The sequence below is a fragment of the Carassius auratus genome, unplaced genomic scaffold (assembly GCF_003368295.1).
Source record: "Carassius auratus strain Wakin unplaced genomic scaffold, ASM336829v1 scaf_tig00004584, whole genome shotgun sequence".
In the NCBI taxonomy this organism is placed as follows: domain Eukaryota; kingdom Metazoa; phylum Chordata; class Actinopteri; order Cypriniformes; family Cyprinidae; genus Carassius; species Carassius auratus.
Window position 1 is genome coordinate 444,681 of NW_020523609.1, and position 20,275 is coordinate 464,955.

Genomic DNA, 20,275 nt, shown 5'->3' on the forward strand with positions numbered 1-20,275 from the left:
GTTAAATTGAGTGAGAAGTTGATTTTCAGCTTGAAATCTCCAGTGCAGTCAGTCTAGTCTCTGCATTTTTATCAAGCTCGTCCTGAGCCCACCTCTCCCATACATAAATCCAATAAAGCTGTCACAGTTGATCAGTCATCTCAGATTAAACTTCCAGTCTTCTCTAGATAGTCTTTATGAAGCCAGCACATACAAATTGACATATAAACCTAGAATAATCTACTGCAAAGTTGTATGATTTCCATAAACTTGGACAAAGCATGTGGACTAGGAAAGAGATGTTGTCACAACAAATCACTTGAGGAATAAAGGCCCAGTTTGATCCAATACATGGAATTCCCTTCATCAATCATTTGTCCACGTTAACATTGGAAACAGATTTGTTTTACTGGTTTAACTTTCTCACCTTTTTTGTTGCCATTACATCATTAGTCACATTATGATTGTTTATTCAAGGTGGTGTACTGTTCCCAGCTTCTTTATACATGACTAAAGCCAACTGGGATTCTTTTGAATAAAGATATGTTGTTTCAGTTGGAGGAATGACTGTTACTTGATCATGAAATGTCTCTAAGACACGTTTTCAAAGAAACAATGGATTATGCAAAGCAGAAAAACTATAAAAATGCTGAAGGCCCAAGGAAAGAATAAGAAACCTCATGTGTATCACCCACCATTGATACTTCAACATGTAAACTTGAACTTCTGCCAAGGACCAGAGCACTGAAACTATCAGCACCCCCTCACACAAGCTTGCCATCAACGGCTGATGCTGCTTCTACAGTCTTGAACTTTTGTAGGCAATCCTTTATTGATTTCTTGCAAACTAGCTTAAGGCTAGAGATCCCGAGATGCATAAAAACAAGCTCTTCTAAACTGCTGGTTCAGAAGAGGTGTCAAACTTATCGGCTTGATATCTGCCCGGGCCTGTTAAATTTAAGATCACAACCAAACGTTGTTTATGCATTTTTGAGTATTAAGTGATCTGTACACTGCTATACAGCCAGCTATAAATAAATAGTACGTGTTTTTTTTGTTTTTTTTTTTAAATCACAACACTAAGATGCTTCCTAGTTTTTAAAAGGCCTGGTAAGTTTAAGATCACAACCGGTTTATGCATTTTGAATAACTATAAGTGAACTTCACAATTATATTGCCAACTATATATGAATATTTTTGTAGTTTTGCAGCAAAAGAAGTGATTGAGTTAAAACAACGTCAATTTTACCACAAAGCAATGATTCTTCCGAGTTTTTAACAGGCCTGGTAAATTTAAGATCACATCTACGCATTTTGAAGAGCTCTAAGTGAACTGTACAGTTATATAGCCAACTATATCTAAATAGTATATACTTTTTGCATTGAGGGCAAATATAAAAGTGGAACAACAAAACTAAAAAAAGATAAAATTTTATCACAACACTAGGATGCTTTCAAGTTTTGCAGTCAAATACAAGCAGCAAATTACAACCATCTTCAAAACTGTGCCACTTATGTCACTATAAAAGTGTGAAGGCCTTTTAATTCTAGTCTAAAAATATCACTCGGAGTAATGAAACGCTAATGAAAAGCAATGATAAACAATTTGGCACACTTGATGTTCACAATGTATGAATAATTCAACTATATAATTAAAAAAATAAGCCTTAAAATAATATTCTTAAAAATAAGAGGTTTATCAATACGGCAAAGACAACTGCAGCACTCACCACCACACCTGAAATATCACCCTTCCTTGGATTTTAAAAGGATGTTCAAATTCGACTTTAGCAAACAGCTTGGCTTTCCAGGTTCTCAAATACAAAGCATTGTATATGAGCCTAACCTTTCCTTATATCAAGTTTCAAAAATCAGTGAGCAAGGCAAGATTACATGCACACAACACAGAGTTATCGCACATCCTAATTACACACTAAACCCGAGACTCCCCTCCCAACACTTGGAAAGGGTTCGACCCCCATCCCAAAAGCTTGTGTGAAAGTGGTGCATTGCACAGTACCCTTGATCCTGCGTCTGATGACCCCCATCCGGCACTTGAGCGAAACGGAAAACATATCCTCCTCTTACCACCTCCTCTCTTCTTCAGCGACTCATCGTTGGAAGGAAAAAAAAAGAGAGGGAGAGGGGAAAATAGCTCCAAAGCACTGTGGAAGAAGTCACATGGCACTCTCAGGAGCAGTCCGCCACTCCACAAAGGCTGGGAGACGAAACAAGAAAAGGCAATTTCTCATTCTCTACCTCTCTACACGTTACATCCCCATCTTAGCTGAGGAAAGTTGTGGCGCTCTTAGGCAAGGCGGCATCTGTCAGAATGACAGAGCGAGTGAGGGAGTAAAAAAAACGAGCCTGGGAACAAACGAGTTGTTTCGCGCTCTTGCCAAAGAACACCTCGGCATCTGAGTGCTTCCTTGTCATGTCTTTGGATCGGTACAAGAATGGTAATCAATATTTATATCTCCTCATCTTTCCCGACATCACTCCCTCCTTTTGTGGTATTCTTCTGCTTTTTTCCACTCAATTCCTCCAGTGCACTTCTTGCCATTCGTCTATTTTTTTTTGCACACTTGATCACTTTATCTGTCTCTAGCTTTTTTTTCTTTCCAGTTCGATTGGTAACACTGAAAAGCTTTTGGGAATTGAATAGAATTACTCCTCTCTTCTCCCATACTGGAATTCGGCTCTAATTAATCACAGCAGCGCTGAGTTTATCGCTCCATGTAAATACAGTTGTGGTTAAGGGATGAGCACAGTACTCCACACAATGCATCAACTTCATCATACTCCTAATAAGTGAAGCAGTGCGGTATAGATGTATGGGGTAGGGCTGAACATGACTTCACTTTGTAGATACACAAACGTACAATTGCTTGCACTGTGCTATATATAAACACGGCATACATGTTGCTAAATACAATTGCTGAAAACCACCACATCTTAGGATTCTCCCTTTATTAGTAGAGTGATATTCCTGAGTACTGACAGCTTCTAAAATAAAATGCTACCCAGAGACGCATGACTTTTAATCATGATTTAAGGAGTTCCCCTGGGCTCTGTACTTGGCCCAATTAAATTCTGGAGCACAGAAGGTATGATTTAGGATTTACATAGATTTCACACAAGACATACTTCAAATTTAGGAGAGATACAAATACAAATACACATTCTCATGCAATATATCAAAACTATTTCATTTGCATACTCATGCATAATGAAAAGCAATAAACCCATGGCTCAATTAACATTAAACATAATGATTAATTGATATTTCATTGCATGAAGCTGAGACTTTCAGTTTTAATGTTGCATTACTATTGTTTTGTAAAGTAATGTTGGTTTAAATTGTTACACTATGTGCTAATCTGAGAAATGAGAACTAAATGGTGGATGTCAGAAGATGTGTTCTATCATTTTAAGACAGCACACTTAATTCCATATTTCCAATTTATGCTCATCAACACAAATACACAAATATTTATTTTTAAGCTAAAAGCTTATGTTCACAGACTACCACATTGGACATATCTTCAAACAGCAGTTAATCAATCAACTTGACCTCAGCCATTATTACAAATGGGATGTTCTGAGCAAAGCCATTACCATTCCAGGCTCTAAGACTTCTGTTATGCCTCATTATTAAGGAAAACTGGATCTGCTTCATATAGATGCTGCAAAGAGTTAAAAACAGTATTGCCTATGATGTATTTCCAGTCAGTTAAAAGCTTCAGGCAATACAAAAACATAGTACTTCACACAAGTACGTAAATGCAGATGCAAATGCTTGGCCAATTAATTGAAATATAATGCATGTACAGCCCTTTTATATAAAGCTGATGTTAAAATATGTTTGATTATCCAAGGATAATTTACAAAGGTATTTAGATTAAATGTAATCCTTCAGACCTGGAGGTGTGACCCAAATGAGATGAGATAAGATAAGATAAGATAAGATCTTGTAGAGCAACAATTCACAACGGCAAACCAAAGATGTATTTAAGACAGATTACAGAAGACAATTCCTGAAGTTTTTCTGTAGAAAGTGAAATTGAATGAGAAAAAGAATGAGTGCCGTATGTCAGTTATGAAAGCAAATTGTCTTTGAAAGATTCTGCTGTCAGTACACCCACTTCTCCCACTCCTTTATGAAAGTGATGGCCTTGTTTCATATCACTTTATTAAAAAAAATAAACTATTACATAACACAGTCCTAATAAATAATTCTACCTCTCTTCCCTGAGTGCAACACTTGACAAACAATATAAATGAAGGAAAAGTAAATAGTATCACATTTCCATTTGCGTTAACTGCTAATGAGATGATAATGAGATTTTTTCTGCTTTAAAAACCATCTTAACTCTTTTTTAAACAAATAATATATAAAGTTTTGGATTCACTAGAAAGACATATGAGTTTTTAAAAAAAAACAAGTATTTTTTTTTAAATACTATTGTTTCACAGATTTAACCAGTTTGCACAGTTCTGTGGTAACCCGTTTGCCTCCTAAATTGAAAGATTTTTGCATTTTCTTCTTTTTACTCTAAGAAAAGGGAAGGAAATATATATTCATTTTGATCTCTGGGCTCGCTGTGTAATTAACTCGTAAACTCTGATTAAAATGCATGCTTTCCGCCCACCCTAAGAAAAAAAACAGACCAAAAACTAGGCCATTTCCAGAATAGCAGCATGGAGGCCTATTATGTGCTACATAATAAAGTTGCCAAATAGAAAATGATTCAACCACTAATAAAGTGTGCTTTCCTGGTATTTGAACATTTCTTCTCTGTCTGAGTTAAAGTGGACTTAAGCGATATAGCTACAATATATCGCAATATTTTTTTTTTTTCTGAAATGGCATATATCAGACACAAAATGAACAGGGGTTTTAATTTTTATTATTTTATATTTTTTCACACTAGAAAGATTTATGAATTATGGAAAACAAATGCCAAACTTCACTTATTTGACAGATTGTGTTAGTTGAAATGGTGCTATTAAAATGTGAGCTCTGTCAGACTAGAAAATATCATGTATTCTGCAACTTAATGACCAAAAAAAAAAAAAAAGTGTTACAAAAAAACTGCAATAAGCATAGTGTTGTTAGTCCTTTTATTCATATTTGCCTTTGTCTGCTTTCCAACTTTTACACTTGCTTCATCACTTCCTCTTTTCCTGAGGCACTGGTCTTGTACACTAAGATCAAGCCATCACACTGTACACAGTAAACAATAAAAACCCAAGAAACAAAGGTTTACTCCAGGTCCTGAAACAGATGCTGCATCATTTGGCTAATGAGGATGGCAGTTCAGCCCACGTCTCCGCAGCAAGGATGCAGTGATGTAGGAGGACCGTCATGCTGCTACAGGTCCTGCTTCAGCGCTGAGACTATCGGCTATCAGACCTAATGGAGAAAGTCTGTTCGGGAATGATATGTAGGAGCCGAGGTTGTATGTCACCGCGGCTCCCTGATATTGATCTATGATTGGCTTAAGTAGATGCGTGGGGAAGTTTAAAAAAGAAGCTCATTTTCAGTCTGGCCACAAATGATTGGTTTCATATTCAGTTAATTATGTATGAATAAGCATAATATAAAGTATAAATATTATATATTGCACAATATTTTGGTGAATTAACTATATATAAGAGAGGGGGGGGGGTGTTTGTAAGTTCTACTAAAGTGGAGACTGTTGGTTCAGTGCAGGAGAAAAAAAAAACTCATTTTGAGAAAATGGGCTTTACAATACAAGTAAAGTACAACAAAATAAACACTTAAAAGTCGGTAACACTTTAGAATAAGGTTCCATTAGTTAATGTTAGTTCATGTATTAATTAACATGAACAAACAATGAATAATACATTTATTACACTATTTATTCATCTTCGTTAATGTTAGTTAATGAAAATACAGTTATTCATTGTTAGTTCATGGTAATTCACAGTGCATTAACTAATGTTAACAAGCCCAACTTTTGATTTAAATAATGCATTAGTAAATGTTGAAATTAACATGAACTAAGACTTATAAATGCTGTAGAAGGATTGTTCTTGCTTAGTTCATGTTCACGAAAGTAGTTAACTAACATTAACTAATGGAACCTTATTCTAAAGTGTTACCTAAAAGTCTATTCGTGATGCGATCAAGGAAAACCCAGCAATGGTGAAATTTTTTAAGTTTGACTGTTTTCATTTAGTCCATAGCTTGAACATAACAAAAGTTATGGCTATCTGGAGATGGTTGAAAGCTATGATTTGCCAGAATGGAATTTTGAGAAAAATGTGTTTAAAGTGAGACGGGCTTCTCTTTCACTTCTACTTAACGATCGCTGTCTGTCAGGAGCGCTATTCGGTTGTTAAGTGATGACGTAAGAAGCGCTGTTTCCGGGTCCAAGCCTCAACTCACTTCACTTGAGAATACGACCTCAGCAGCCGTTTATGAGCACTGTTTATTCATATTAATCATTTAAGCTAAACGCTTTCAAACTTACGGTTTACACTACAGTCTCCCTGCTCACAGCATCCCAAACACAAATAATTTTTTAATATTTTTTTTTATATTTATATTTTCATTGTCTGGCTATCTGGGACTTCGGTATGGAGTTAAAGGTTAAGATTATAACTTTTTGCTAGTATTCTATCACATTGTGAGTTTATATTAGCACCTTTTGTTGTTTTCTCGTGGTAACTGATAGAGCGTTTGGACCCGGAAGCGCTGCTACGTGACGTCAGACTTAACAAGCGAATACTGCATCATTACACAAACAGACTAACGTTACCCTGAAGAGGACAGTTTTCCGTTGTTTATCATGATATGTTGATAGATGTTGACATGCTTTAATGAAAAAAAAAAAACACATTATTTTTCAAATATTGTACATTATTGTAGGTCTTCTATGCCCTGCCTCTCTGAAACGTGTCATTTTCTACAAAGTTTCAACAAGCACAGTCTGCTCTGACTGGCCAACTGACCCAGTGCAATGTAAATGGCCGAACACTGCAAGCAGTCATCGGAAATGAATTGCCCCTTTCCATAATCGCAAGCTTTATCTTTCAAAATAAATGTAAAGACAGTTAATAATGTCCTTAGTTTTACAATCAGTTCAAGTGTGGGGGTGTGTTTGAATGAGCCATTTTAGGGGGCATAACAGAGTCTTAAATATGATAAAGAATATGTTTTTGGATTTGAAACTTTAGTGTTTGCAACTTTACAGATTTTCTTTATGCACCAAGAGCTTGTAACACTCCAAAGAGAAAGGAAAATTTTAAATCGCATCAAATAAAATTGAGTTGAAGCGAACTTCAGAAACCCTCCTCCTTCCCCAGCTCCACCTGTCTAGATCTGCTACAGGGTGATTTCGTGTTATGTTACGGAGGTTGTTTCATATATTTTATATGTGCAGCAGTAGTATTTCCTACATGCTCACAGCAGCATGTCTATGGGAATATTAGTAGCAGCAGCAGCAGATCTATCCTGCCAAGACAAAACACATTAACTTTACCATGTACTGTATATTACCATGCTAAACTCTCTGAGAGTTGTTATGACAAAACTTTCACACTGACTGACACCATCGATTGAGAAAAACTTGAACTAAATTAAGCTGGATGATGGCACTGCTCTTTTTCTGTAAAGTTGTCAGTCTGGAAGTTTCATTCTTCTCTTCACTCGATTCATATTCAGGTTCTCCACTCATTCGTTCAAATTCCCATCTTCATTTATTCCTGAGCTAAAAGCTCTGACGCAACTCCATGAAACTGCAATTAGACACCAACATGTTACTTCTATAATACATTTTGGAAATGCGAGAATTATTGATACACTCTGAACTGCCGTCATTAACAACTGGATGTGAGGAATCCTAAGGAACATCAGAAAATAATTAAAAAGGGAGACTTCAACCGCCTCCAAGTGATCAACACATTGCCGCAGATTCAGACTCTGTTTGTTCATGCTGACGGCTGTTTTACTGAATTCCCTTCACAAAAGTTTAACATCAGAGCAGGGATCAGTCATGTACAAGAGCTGGATTTCTCTCGCGGTGGGTGAATCACGGCTCTTTGATCCGAGTTTCTGGCTACTCGCTCCCTGCAGCCACGACAAAAGAGACTTGGGATTGATTCTGTACTTCACACCACAGAAAGACAAACAGAGACCTGGAGCCTATAGGCAGATCTCAGTGTTTTGTACAGGCGCTTCTTTGAAAGTGATCCTTTTTGCGAAGAGAATTCAAAAGATCGCGAAGAAAAACATAAAAGAATAAACGGGGAATGAAGTCAACATCTGTCTGTCCAACAGAGCACCAAGATGCTACAATATTTATGACAGGAATGATTATGAGCAACTGTTTCGGCACTTTTTTGGATAGTGCAACAACAAAGCTTCAGCAATGCAGACTTTGAAGGTTTGAACGTGTCAAAACGTATTTCATAAAAAACAACACTTTGAGACTGGATCACAAGGAATTTGACAACTTGAAGAAGCGCGAGTCGCATCTTCATGTTCTTGGGTGCATTTTAGAGGCTGACGGGCATATTGTGTAACTGCTAATAAAAAAAGAAAGTTCATTCATGTGGGTAGATAAAGGTGTCAGTTAAACTATAGTCAAGCTAGTCGTTAGCAACACCGCAAGCTGCTAACAAAGAGCAACTAACAGCAAAGCTACTTAAGAGAGCAATATATTTTCAAATATAAAATAAAAACCATTTTAGCACAAAAACCAAGAGTTTTAAACCAATGAACTCCATTGATATATTTGTGACCCATCACAGAAACCAGTGACACAAGTCAGAAGCACAACTTTCGAGCAAAATGAGCATTGTTTGTTGTTGTTTTTTTTAATTGGTGATTTTTTATTTTTTTTTGCAGAATCTGTTAGTTGAGATCACAAGAAGCCTCTCCGTGTTTGAGCTAGCAGTATTGATTTATTAAAAAGCATACATTTTGAGGTTGAAATCTCCCTTTTTTGGGGAGATTCTAGCACGCAGTAGGGGTGGGTCATTGTCTGTGTGTATTTTCTATACTGGATAAGGCAGCTTTTGTTTCTTTTGTTATTGCCCCCGCCCTCCAAGGGAAGCGTGGCTACTTATTATGCAGCGATCTGGCCGGCAAGCCGGATGCTATTGAACAAGCACCAAAAGAAAGTGTGCAATAATACTTTTCTGTTTCTTATGGGGTGAGTTTCCATAAACATCAAAGTTTGTCGTTTTGTGTTCATTCACCAAGTTTTATGTAGAAAACCAGCAAATAACAATTAAAATTAGCATCAATATGTACTATTTTTTTACATAAACATTGAAATAATAATGGCCAGATTTTAAAAGAGTGTCTTGCAACATGTTATCTACACTACACAAGTTCAAATAGAGTTTTGACAAAAAAAAAAAAAGGGTTTTATAAAAAGATATTCAGATATAGATATAGGTTTCAGCCTCTACATAATTTTTATAAAAGTCAAAAAATATAAATTACTGACATTTACAATGCATATTATCCTTTATTATTAATAGTATGTGGTCCAATCTTTCTCGTGGCATTTGTCTTTGCTATGCAACCATGCAGCTTTACAGGAGGGAGCTTTACAGGGGGTATGGCTTATCTAAATGAGATGTAATGAGCCCTATCGTCACTCCCAGCAGGTGAGAACAGGTGAGAACTGCACAATTTTTAGAGGCCATTTTCTCCCTTTTGAGCTTTTTTGCGTGCCTACATTCAAATGGCCACAACTTCTCGAAATATTATCAGATTTCCATGTGTTTCACATCGTTGGAAAGCTTGGAGACTACACTTTTAGAATCTGTGAAAACCTCAAAATGCCCCAGAACCGACTTTCTGTGATTGGTCACATTTTACACTGACTACAAGAAAAAAATAAGTGTTTTAGTATAAATGTAGACCGGAAATGCCACTGAATCAGTGATTTCTTTTTGAATCTGTTAATGTACAACTATCCAAACAAACCCACTGAATAAACTGGTCAATCAAAATGAATCTAACTTTCCAACAACACATAGCGGAGAGTTGAATCGATACAATATAATTAATCAAACTCTCCAATACTACACATGAGAGAGCCATTTAAGATAAACCAGCCATGAATCAGACAGTCAAACTATCCAGACGAATCAACTGAAATGAATCTTTAACCTTAAAAACAATGAATAGAAAGTTCTTTAAGAAGAATTGATTCACTAGAATTAAACACACTTTCCAACACTTCAGATTCAGATGGACAGATTCACTAGAATGAATCAGACATTAAAACACTTTTATCAAAAAGAATATAAATTGGTGATGTAAAATTTGGTTAAAAGTAGATCATTACAATAAAAATATATTTTAATTACTTCCAACACTGCAAGTGTTGTGATAGACACTGCTGGTTCAAATATTAGGTAAGTCAAGTTATATTATACCAAGACATGGATGTGTAAAGGTCGTGTGGGAATACGGCAATTTGTGAATGAAACCACAGAGAAATCAATTATCACTTTGAAAGGGCTACAAAGTTTAGTAGATTGCCACCGAAGCAGTGATTCACTTTTGAATATCTTAGTTTATCTAAATGAACCAACTGAACAAACCAAACAAGATGAATCAAGATTTCCAGTATTACATAGAGTAATTTAAAACAAACTTTCCAATACTGTACATCAGAGAGCAGTTTAAGATAAACTGATTCACTAAAATGAATCAGACTTTCAAATGCTATAAACAGTGTGACATTAAACTAACGTTTTAGAATTTGTTAACACTAATCTCTAACAACTAACCATTAAAAATGGAGAAAGGTAGTTTCTCTACTTGTACTTGTACAATATATATATTATTTTTATTTAAAAAAAAGTTATTTGTGAAGGTCATGAATTTAAAATTCTGTGGGAATATGGAAACTTGGGAATGAAACCACAGAGAATGATCTCTTTGAAGGAGCTATGAAGTTCAGTAGATGAGGATGGAATAAATCTGCATCGGTAAACAGCTCTGCACTAACACTGAAGAATGATATAATGTAAAAGAAGCTATTACATGGAAAGAATTATGAAAACATATGGTTAATCTCAATCCAAATCAATAAGAGTGGCACAACTCCAACATTGCCCACACCTCACCTCAACAAATATCCCTACAGTGAAGTAAAATACAGGAATCGGATTTTAATCAGGCTTTCAAGTTTGAACTGGGGCCATTTATGTACTTTAAGTTTTGTAATGAATAATAATAATAATAATAATAATAATAATAATAATAATGCATTTAATTTAATAAACATACCTTGAAATGAACATAAAAGTGTTCAAAGTTTAATTATTTTCCAAATCATTGATTATGCCATTGCATATAAAATGAAAAAAAAAAAAAAATAATAATATATAAAATAATTAAACGTGATATTAAAGTCAACACTGTGGGTACAAGAGCCATGACACACAAATAGGGTACTTTTCAGAGCTACAATAATATCTCTTCAGTGATTTATCTTTGCATATAAAGGTGCTAAACTCTAGTTTAAAGAGCTGATATCTTCTTGCATTGCATCACAGAAGACAAATAAGATCTGAGAGTTGCTACAAGAAGCGAATGCACACTGCATTCTTTTAAGGCCTCAAACCTCAAAACCTAAAGAAATCAAAAGTGATTAACAAGAACTGCTACGCAACACAGCAAACGAAAAAGATCATTCGATTTCCAAGCTTCTCGAGCTGCCTTTTCATCGAGTCCTTGCAGCTTTGTGGCATTTTATTCAAGAGTGAAAGAGGAGAGATGACAGGAGGCTTCTTTTACAAGCAGGAACCTGTAATCCTGTTTCGCACTTCCCGCAGCTCACACTTATCGCTCAGGGAACAAGTTGTAAGTGGAGGAAAGAAGCCGCTGTCTTCCTCCAACAAACTTTCAAAAGTAGCAACGGTGCAGATTTTCAGATTAGTTAAAAAAAAAAGTCACACAAACTAGTTTTAATCCATGAATTCTATATAGAATTAGAAAACTGATGCATAAAATGAAAATGGGTGTAATTTGTTTGTGTGGAGCACAGGTACACATCGAAATATCCTATAATAAAATAATTATTATACACAAGTGTTTTATCTCAGATGGCTGGAATAATCAATTTATAGGGCACAGCATTGAAGCTCTTGAAGTAAACATACAAATCAATAGTTTCTGAGGTGAACACAAATCCGTTTTTAGGGTTACTGAGGTAAATATACATATATCACTACACAAACCAATTTCAAGACAATATTAATGACTACGTTGCATATGCAACGAGTTGTTGTTGATTGAATTACATTCATATGCAATATTACTTTTGCTCCACAGACAAAACTATTTCCAAACATATTTGCTAAGTCACAACAGGTCTGAAGCGCATCTCAGGGTAACACACAGTAAGCGCTCCTGAACGAATCAGGGTTTCTGAACATTTAAGTAAATGATTCAATGAATCATTCATAAAGACAACAAAGACAAAGCTTTGAAACTGAAGGGAGTAACCTTATAATGACTTATAAAGACCCCTATTGGCATAAAGATTTACCCTAGAAAAGCCTAAACACACAAACAAAACAAAAAAAAGATAATTTATCAACTAAATAATGTGTCAGTATATTAATATTTTGTTATAAACTTCTAATATATTGTTAAGTTACTTTTGTCTCATATTTACATCATATATTTAAGAAATATCATTCAAGCTGTAGGCTAAGTGCAATATCACACAAGTGTAAATGTGTCACGGTAGGAAATCCAGTGTTTCCTCCGTGTCATGTTTTGTGATTGTTTTTGTACTTACGTTGTCCCCATGTGCTCGTTTAGTTGATTGTCATCACCTGGGTGTTGATTGTCTCGCTCCAGCTGATCTTCATCACACCTCAGCTACTTATACTCACCTCGCTCTCTCTCTGTTGTCAGATCCTCTCTCATGTCTCCGTGTCCTAGTTGGATTACCGTCTTCCGTGTTCGTGTGCTGGATTGGATTCGTGTTGTCGTCCTCGTGTCAGTGTTCCGGTCTGTTCCTGGTTTCACCCATTGACCTCCTTCACCTGCACCATCGACTTCACCATCCAGCTCTTCTCACGCCACCGTAGACCTTCCTTGCCATTGCCAACATTCTGGACTCTCTTTCTAATAAACATCATCTTATTGCCTGCAATTGCTTCCTCCTCATTTACCTGTCGTTACAGAAGGATCTGACCATCATGGAAGCAGCAGGCGATCGCTCCCCATCTCATCTGGAGGAATTTCTGCAGAGAGCCGTGGGTCGTATGGATCGCCAAGACAAGGCGATAGATGAGATGGGTCGAGCCTTCCAAGCAATGGTGACGAAGGTGTCCGAGCTCGCTCTCCAGACTCAACACCAACAACAACAGCCACCCGCTGCGCCTCCCACGCCACCCACACCGCCGATCGTCTCCGGGGGTATTTCCCAGCCCGAACCACGCCTCCCCATCCCTGAGAAATATGCGGGTGAGCCAGAGTTTTGTCGTTCATTCCTGTCTCATTGTTGTCTGCACTTCGCCATGCAGCCCCGCACGTTCTACACCGAAGAAATGAAGGTGGCATTCGTCTTGTCACTACTGACGGGAAGGGCTGCCCTCTGGGGGACGGCGGTGTGGGAGAATCAAGACAGCTGCTGTGCCTCGTTCCACGCCCTTTCGGAGGAGATGAGACGGGTCTTCGACCGCTCCGTCGCCGGGAGGGAAGCGGCTAGACTTCTCACGGACCTACGTCAAGAGGACAGGTCCGTATCCGATTACTCGATTGAGTTCCGCACCCTGGCGGCGGAGTGTAAGTGGAACGAAGAGGCGCAGTGGGATCACTTCCTGCATGGGCTGGCTGACCGCATCCAACAGGAGATCCGCGCCGTCGAGCTCCCCACTTCTCTCAATAGCCTGATTGATCTCACCATCAGAGTTGACAACCGACTCGATCAAGCCGCCAGACGGAGGGGGAGAGCAGTTCTCGCGAACAGACCGGAGGCTCAGTGTCAGCGCTCAGAGGTTGCGGTCAGCCCACCGGGAGATCTTGAACCCATGCAGGTGGGGCGAGCTCGGCTCTCCCGGGAGGAGAGGATCAGGCGGAGATCCCTGGGACTATGTTTATACTGCGGCAGCCAAGAACATCATATCCAGCGTTGTCCGGTAAAAGACCAAGCCCGATAGTAAAACAGAGGCTACTATCGGGTGGGATCTCTGCCAGGAAGACCTCATCTACATCGACACTCCTTCCGGTGAGTCTACGGTGGTCCACCCACGCACTCGATCATCACGCTTTGTTGGATTCTGGGGCAGAGGGTAGTTTCATGGACTTCAAGTTCGCTTGTAAGCTTAACATTCCTCTCACCTCCCTCAAACACCCCATTGCACCCTTTGCTCTCAACGGACACAGATTACCAGTCATCACACAGACCACATTACCTGTTTCTCTCATCACATCTGGCAACCATACTGAGGAGATCTCATTCTACATCACGGACTCACCTCAATCCCCCATCGTTCTCGGTCACGCCTGGCTTCAGAAACACAACCCCAGGATCAATTGGCGCCTTGGATCTGTGGTTAGCTGGAGCGAGGAATGTCATTTGTCTTGTCTTTTGTCTGCTGGTGTTAATGTTTCTGAGTCTGTGTTTCAGGGGGAAGCAGTGGATTTGGCTAACGTGCCCGCGGAGTACCACGACCTGAAGGAGGTGTTCAGTAAGTCTCGTGCTGATTCTCTTCCTCCTCATCGTCCCTATGACTGTGCGATAGAGTTATTGCCAGGTACTTCTCCGCCTAAGGGCAAGTTATATTCTTTGTCTATTCCAGAGACGGCGGCCATGGAGAAATATATATCCAGTTCTCTAGCAACGGGGTTTATCCGCCCTTCTTCTTCTCCAGCGGGGGCGGGGTTCTTTTTTGTGGGAAAGAAGGACGGATCCTTGCGACCTTGCATTGACTACCGAGGGCTGAACAACATAACGGTAAAGAATACCTATCCTTTGCCACTTATGTCTTCAGCTTTTGAGAGATTGCAGGGAGCGTCCGTTTTCACTAAATTGGACTTACGTAATGCTTATCATTTGGTCCGCATCAGGGAGGGGGATGAGTGGAAGACTGCCTTTAACACCCCTAGAGGCCATTTTGAGTACTGCGTGATGCCGTTCGGGCTAACCAACTCGCCGGCAGTCTTTCAAGCACTCGTTAATGACGTGTTGCGAGACATGGTCGATCTGTTCATATATGTTTACCTGGATGACATATTGATTTTTTCTTCGTCTCTCCAGGAACACGTGCAACACGTACGACGAGTGCTTCTGCGGTTGCTAGAGAATGGATTGTTTGTCAAGGCGGAGAAATGCGTTTTTCATGCACAGTCTGTTTCTTTTCTAGGACACATCATTTCGACTGAGGGTGTTCGCATGGATCCTGAGAAGGTTAAGGCTGTGGTAAATTGGCCATCCCCAGAGTCTCGCAAGGCCCTGCAGAGATTTCTGGGGTTCGCCAATTTTTACCGGCGTTTCATTCGCAATTTCAGCCAACTAGCCGCTCCTCTGACCGCCTTGACCTCCCCTAGTTTGACGTTCAGGTGGTCAGACGCAGCTGAGGCTGCGTTTGCCAAACTGAAAAGCTGCTTTGTTTCAGCTCCCATTCTCGTCACCCCTGATCGCTCACGTCAATTCATAGTGGAGGTCGACGCATCAGAGGTGGGGGTAGGAGCAGTGTTATCCCAACGCGCATCCTCAGACGGAAAGGTGCATCCGTGCGCGTATTATTCTCACCGTTTATCTCCTGCAGAAGTTAATTATGACATTGGCAATCGAGAGTTGTTGGCAGTCAAACTTGCACTGGAAGAATGGCGTCACTGGCTTGAGGGGTCGGGTGTACCTTTCATTGTATGGACGGACCATAAGAATCTCGAATACATTAGAACCGCCAAAAGACTTAACTCCAGGCAGGCTCGGTGGGCATTGTTTTTCGGTCGTTTCGATTTTACACTTTCTTACCGGCCGGGTTCCAAAAACATCAAACCCGATGCTTTATCCCGTCTTTTTGAGCGTTCCGATCGTACTGCTACTCCCGAGCCCATTTTACCGGGGACCATCATTATCTCCGCGCTCAGATGGGAGGTCGAATCGAAGGTGTTGACCGCCTTAGAAGGGGTAACGCCCCCGGCTCGTTGCCCACCGAACCGATTGTTTGTGCCGGAGGGGTTACGGTCAGACGTTCTCCAGTGGGGTCATTGTTCCAGTGTTGCTTGTCACCCAGGGGTTAGTAGAACTAGATTTCTAGTCAAGCAACGATTTTGGTGGCCTGGTATGGCTCGTGACGTCCACGATTTCGTCTTGGCTTGTTCAGTTTGCGCTATTGGTAAGACCTCCAATCGACCTCCAGATGGGTTACTCTTACCGCTGTCTGTCCCTTCAAGACCCTGGTCCCACATTTCGCTAGATTTTATCACCGCCCTCCCGCCCTCTAAAGGCAATACGGTGATTTTAACCGTAGTGGACCGGTTCTCGAAGGCGACTCATTTTATTCCCTTGCCCAAATTACCTTCAGCCAAGGAAACAGCGGTAGCTGTCATTGACCACGTCTTCCGCATACATGGCCTTCCGACAGACGTGGTTTCTGACAGGGGTCCCCAATTTGTGTCCAAATTTTGGCGAGAATTTTGTAAATTGTTAGGAGCGACTGTTAGTCTTTCTTCCGGGTTCCATCCCCAGAGCAATGGTCAAACCGAACGAGGCAATCAGGATGTCGAGAGGGTTTTGCGATGTTTGGCTTCCAGTAATCCTTCGTCCTGGTGTCAGCAACTCTCAGCTGTGGAGTACGCACACAATTCTTTGCCAGTGTCATCTACGGGCATGTCTCCATTTAAGTGTAGTTTAGGGTACCAACCACCTAATTTTGTCAGTACGGAATCCGAGGTTTCGGTCCCCTCCGCACACGCACTAGTCCAGAGGTGTCACCGCACCTGGACCAGAGCTCGCAGAGCTCTGCTCCAGGCTAGGTCGCGCACCAAGGCTAAGGCCGATCGCCACCGGTCGAAGCCTCCCCGTTACGTCGTCGGTCAAAGAGTGTGGCTTTCTACCCAGAATATTCCTATGCGTTCCGTTTCTAACAAACTTGCTCCCAAATTTATTGGCCCGTTTTCTATTACCAAGATTATTAATCCGGTAACCGTGCGTCTTAGCCTTCCTCCGGCGTACAGGAGGATTCATCCCGTGTTCCATGTGTCCAAAATTAAATCGGTGATTTCTTCCCGTCTTAATCCGCCTGCCCCGGTTCCCCCCCCGCCTCGTCTCGTTAATGGGGAAACCACCTATTCGGTTAATCGTATTCTGGACTCTAGACGGAGGGGACGCGGTTTTCAGTACTTGGTGGATTGGGAGGGTTACGGTCCGGAGGAGAGAAGCTGGGTTCCTGCTCGGGACATATTGGATCACCACCTTATAGATGATTACAATCTACAGGTAAAGCAGGCTGGGAACGTCAGGTGACGTCCTAGGGGAGAGGGTACTGTCACGGTAGGAAATCCAGTGTTTCCTCCGTGTCATGTTTTGTGATTGTTTTTGTACTTACGTTGTCCCCATGTGCTCGTTTAGTTGATTGTCATCACCTGGGTGTTGATTGTCTCGCTCCAGCTGATCTTCATCACACCTCAGCTACTTATACTCACCTCGCTCTCTCTCTGTTGTCAGATCCTCTCTCATGTCTCCGTGTCCTAGTTGGATTACCGTCTTCCGTGTTCGTGTGCTGGATTGGATTCGTGTTGTCGTCCTCGTGTCAGTGTTCCGGTCTGTTCCTGGTTTCACCCATTGACCTCCTTCACCTGCACCATCGACTTCACCATCCAGCTCTTCTCACGCCACCGTAGACCTTCCTTGCCATTGCCAACATTCTGGACTCTCTTTCTAATAAACATCATCTTATTGCCTGCAATTGCTTCCTCCTCATTTACCTGTCGTTACAAAATGTGATACTCATCTTATACAACAGTTCATTAAGAAGTTAATATTGTGTTATTTTAGACACAATGCTGGTTTGCTCAATTTTGCCAACCAAAATATAAAGACAAATCACAACTGTTCATCCCTGAGCAACCCACAAGCGGCATTTCATTTCTTAATCCACGTTTTGAACGAATTTGAACCATTTGGCGCGTTTAACCATTGGCCATAGTCGCTTTGGATTTGAAGTGGCACTGCAAAGACTGATCGGTGTTTGACATCAAAGTACTTTGCAGTAAGCAAAGCATCCCTGAATTAAATCCATTTTTTAAACACAATTAAGTGAACGATTTTATGAATAAGTCATAAAGATAAAAAATAGCTTGATTAAACACGTTAATCACGTTATAATAGTCGTTTGGCGACACCTATGATATCTTTTCCTGGCTCCAAGAACTCTCTCTCTCTCTCTCTCTCTCTCTCTCTCTCTCTCTCTATATATATATATATATATATATATATATATATATATATACATATACATATATCAATGGCTATAACACTATATTTTTTATATCTGAGAAGTACAGATTACCAAAAATACAATAGACATCAAGTCCATTGATTTTCAGTCTTTTAAGTTTTATAATTTAATTTATAGGCAACATAAAAAGCACAGGGGAGCAGGAGAATAATTCTGCAAGCTATGAATATTCAAAAGTGACTTCATTAAATATGGCGAACATTCCATTATCATACTTCTGTGGATTTCATTAAGCAGCTGACGCATTCGCTTCATAAAACGAAGAACTCAAGGCCACGAATATACAAAATGATGGTTGAAATACGTGAATCAAAGCTAGATAAAAAGGAAGAGTGAAAAAAAAAAACATGTACCCTGACCTAATTTCAGTCGACACAAGCTGGATACGACTGGTTAGGATTGAATTAAGTCAAGTACTTGCAAATGAAGGTCTATTCACGGTTGGTAAGAGATGAAACATTCTTGCCATTTTTGGCTCCATTTTGGGCGCAAAGGCAACTGAGGTGGCACAATTCCTGAGGCTTTTAATCAACAGATCGCTCAAATTCCAAAATCTGGAATTAAATGCCACCGATTTCCATTTAAACTCAAATCTTTCTTATTCGTGATCCATCTTAGTTTCTCCTAGACAGAGTCATAGATGAAATTTCAAGTATGAAAGAGCAACCTCCGAGCAATAAAAGAGAAACATCTCGCCTCATCTTAAACCTGATCAAAACCTCCTTACCTGTGAAATAAATCAGATCTAATATAATATTATAATAAAGCATAGCTATATAAAACAGAATTACTTATTTCCTGCAGCTCCAAATTGCAGCTAGTATTCATCATTCTACATTTGCTGTGAAATCAAATTTGTTTTGATTCCTTCCCACAAATCTTTCAGACGCCTTCGCCATTCCCATGATGCATCAGAATCCTGCTGTTTAGTTTTTTTCTTTGCAGAATGTGGATGTTCTGTGTGATGGATACGGTGACATGTCTGAAAAGATGAGGCGACAGAAGCAGTGTTGTCTTTTCTCGATGTGTAGCGCTCATAAAATATTCAGGATACTGTGTGGAGTGGATTGTATTTCTTTACATTGTGTTTTTGTGGCTATATGAGGGGGGGAAACACATGGTCATCCACTACGAGGGTACGAAACCACACTGACACAAATTCGAAAACTTCAAAGGTCAAAAGACAACAGTGGATTCGTGTCATATCGGCCTCTGGCTTCCCAAGAGTCCCTGGTCTCATATTGTTTTCTTTGCAGCATGAACTCACAGGATCATTGACCTGAAGAACTGGTCAAATGTACAGCTGAGACTGTGCACAAAAGGATCACAAATCCACTGCAGTGCAATAAAACTAAGTTTGCCTTCGGAAAACACTGGAAATATTTTTACAATGGTTATAATTTTAAGTGGTGTAACATATTTGACTTTTTTATCATCTTTTAATAACAATACTAGTTATTAAACGAATCTAATGTAACATTTGAATGTTTTTAAGCACCATACATCATCATACACCAAAAAATAAATAAAAATAAAATAAAAATAAACAGAAGTTAACACATACAGAAGTTAACTGGAGATTTTCTATAAAATAAATGAATACAAGACATGGACTGGAATGAAGTGTGACATTGCCAAAGCATTTTTATCTGCCATTTCTCTACAGGAACTGTTAAATTACTCCGTAACGAGATTAAAAACTGTGGAGGCTGCAAATTAGTATCAAACGCTCCTCAAAGTCAACTGAAAAGAGACAAACCGCATTTGACCGATATTACGGTTGATAACATTACTGTGTTACTGTAAGATAACAGAG

General features: G+C 39.6%; 1 protein-coding gene across 3 annotated transcripts in view; it reads right to left on the reverse strand.

The window, feature by feature from the left end:
• Positions 1 to 20,275, reverse strand: part of LOC113070586 (glutamate receptor-interacting protein 2-like) — a 163,410-nt gene that overhangs the window by 91,169 nt on the left and 51,966 nt on the right. Inside the window, exon 1 of one of the 3 annotated variants that reach the window (XM_026243984.1) lies at positions 2,000 to 2,550. The exons of the other annotated variants lie outside the window; for them this stretch is intronic. Within the exon in view, the coding sequence (XP_026099769.1) occupies positions 2,000 to 2,054 (55 nt within the window). The 5' untranslated portion in view covers positions 2,055 to 2,550. Of the gene's footprint in view, positions 1 to 1,999; positions 2,551 to 20,275 lie in introns of those variants that run through there. 3 annotated transcript variants of the gene reach the window in all.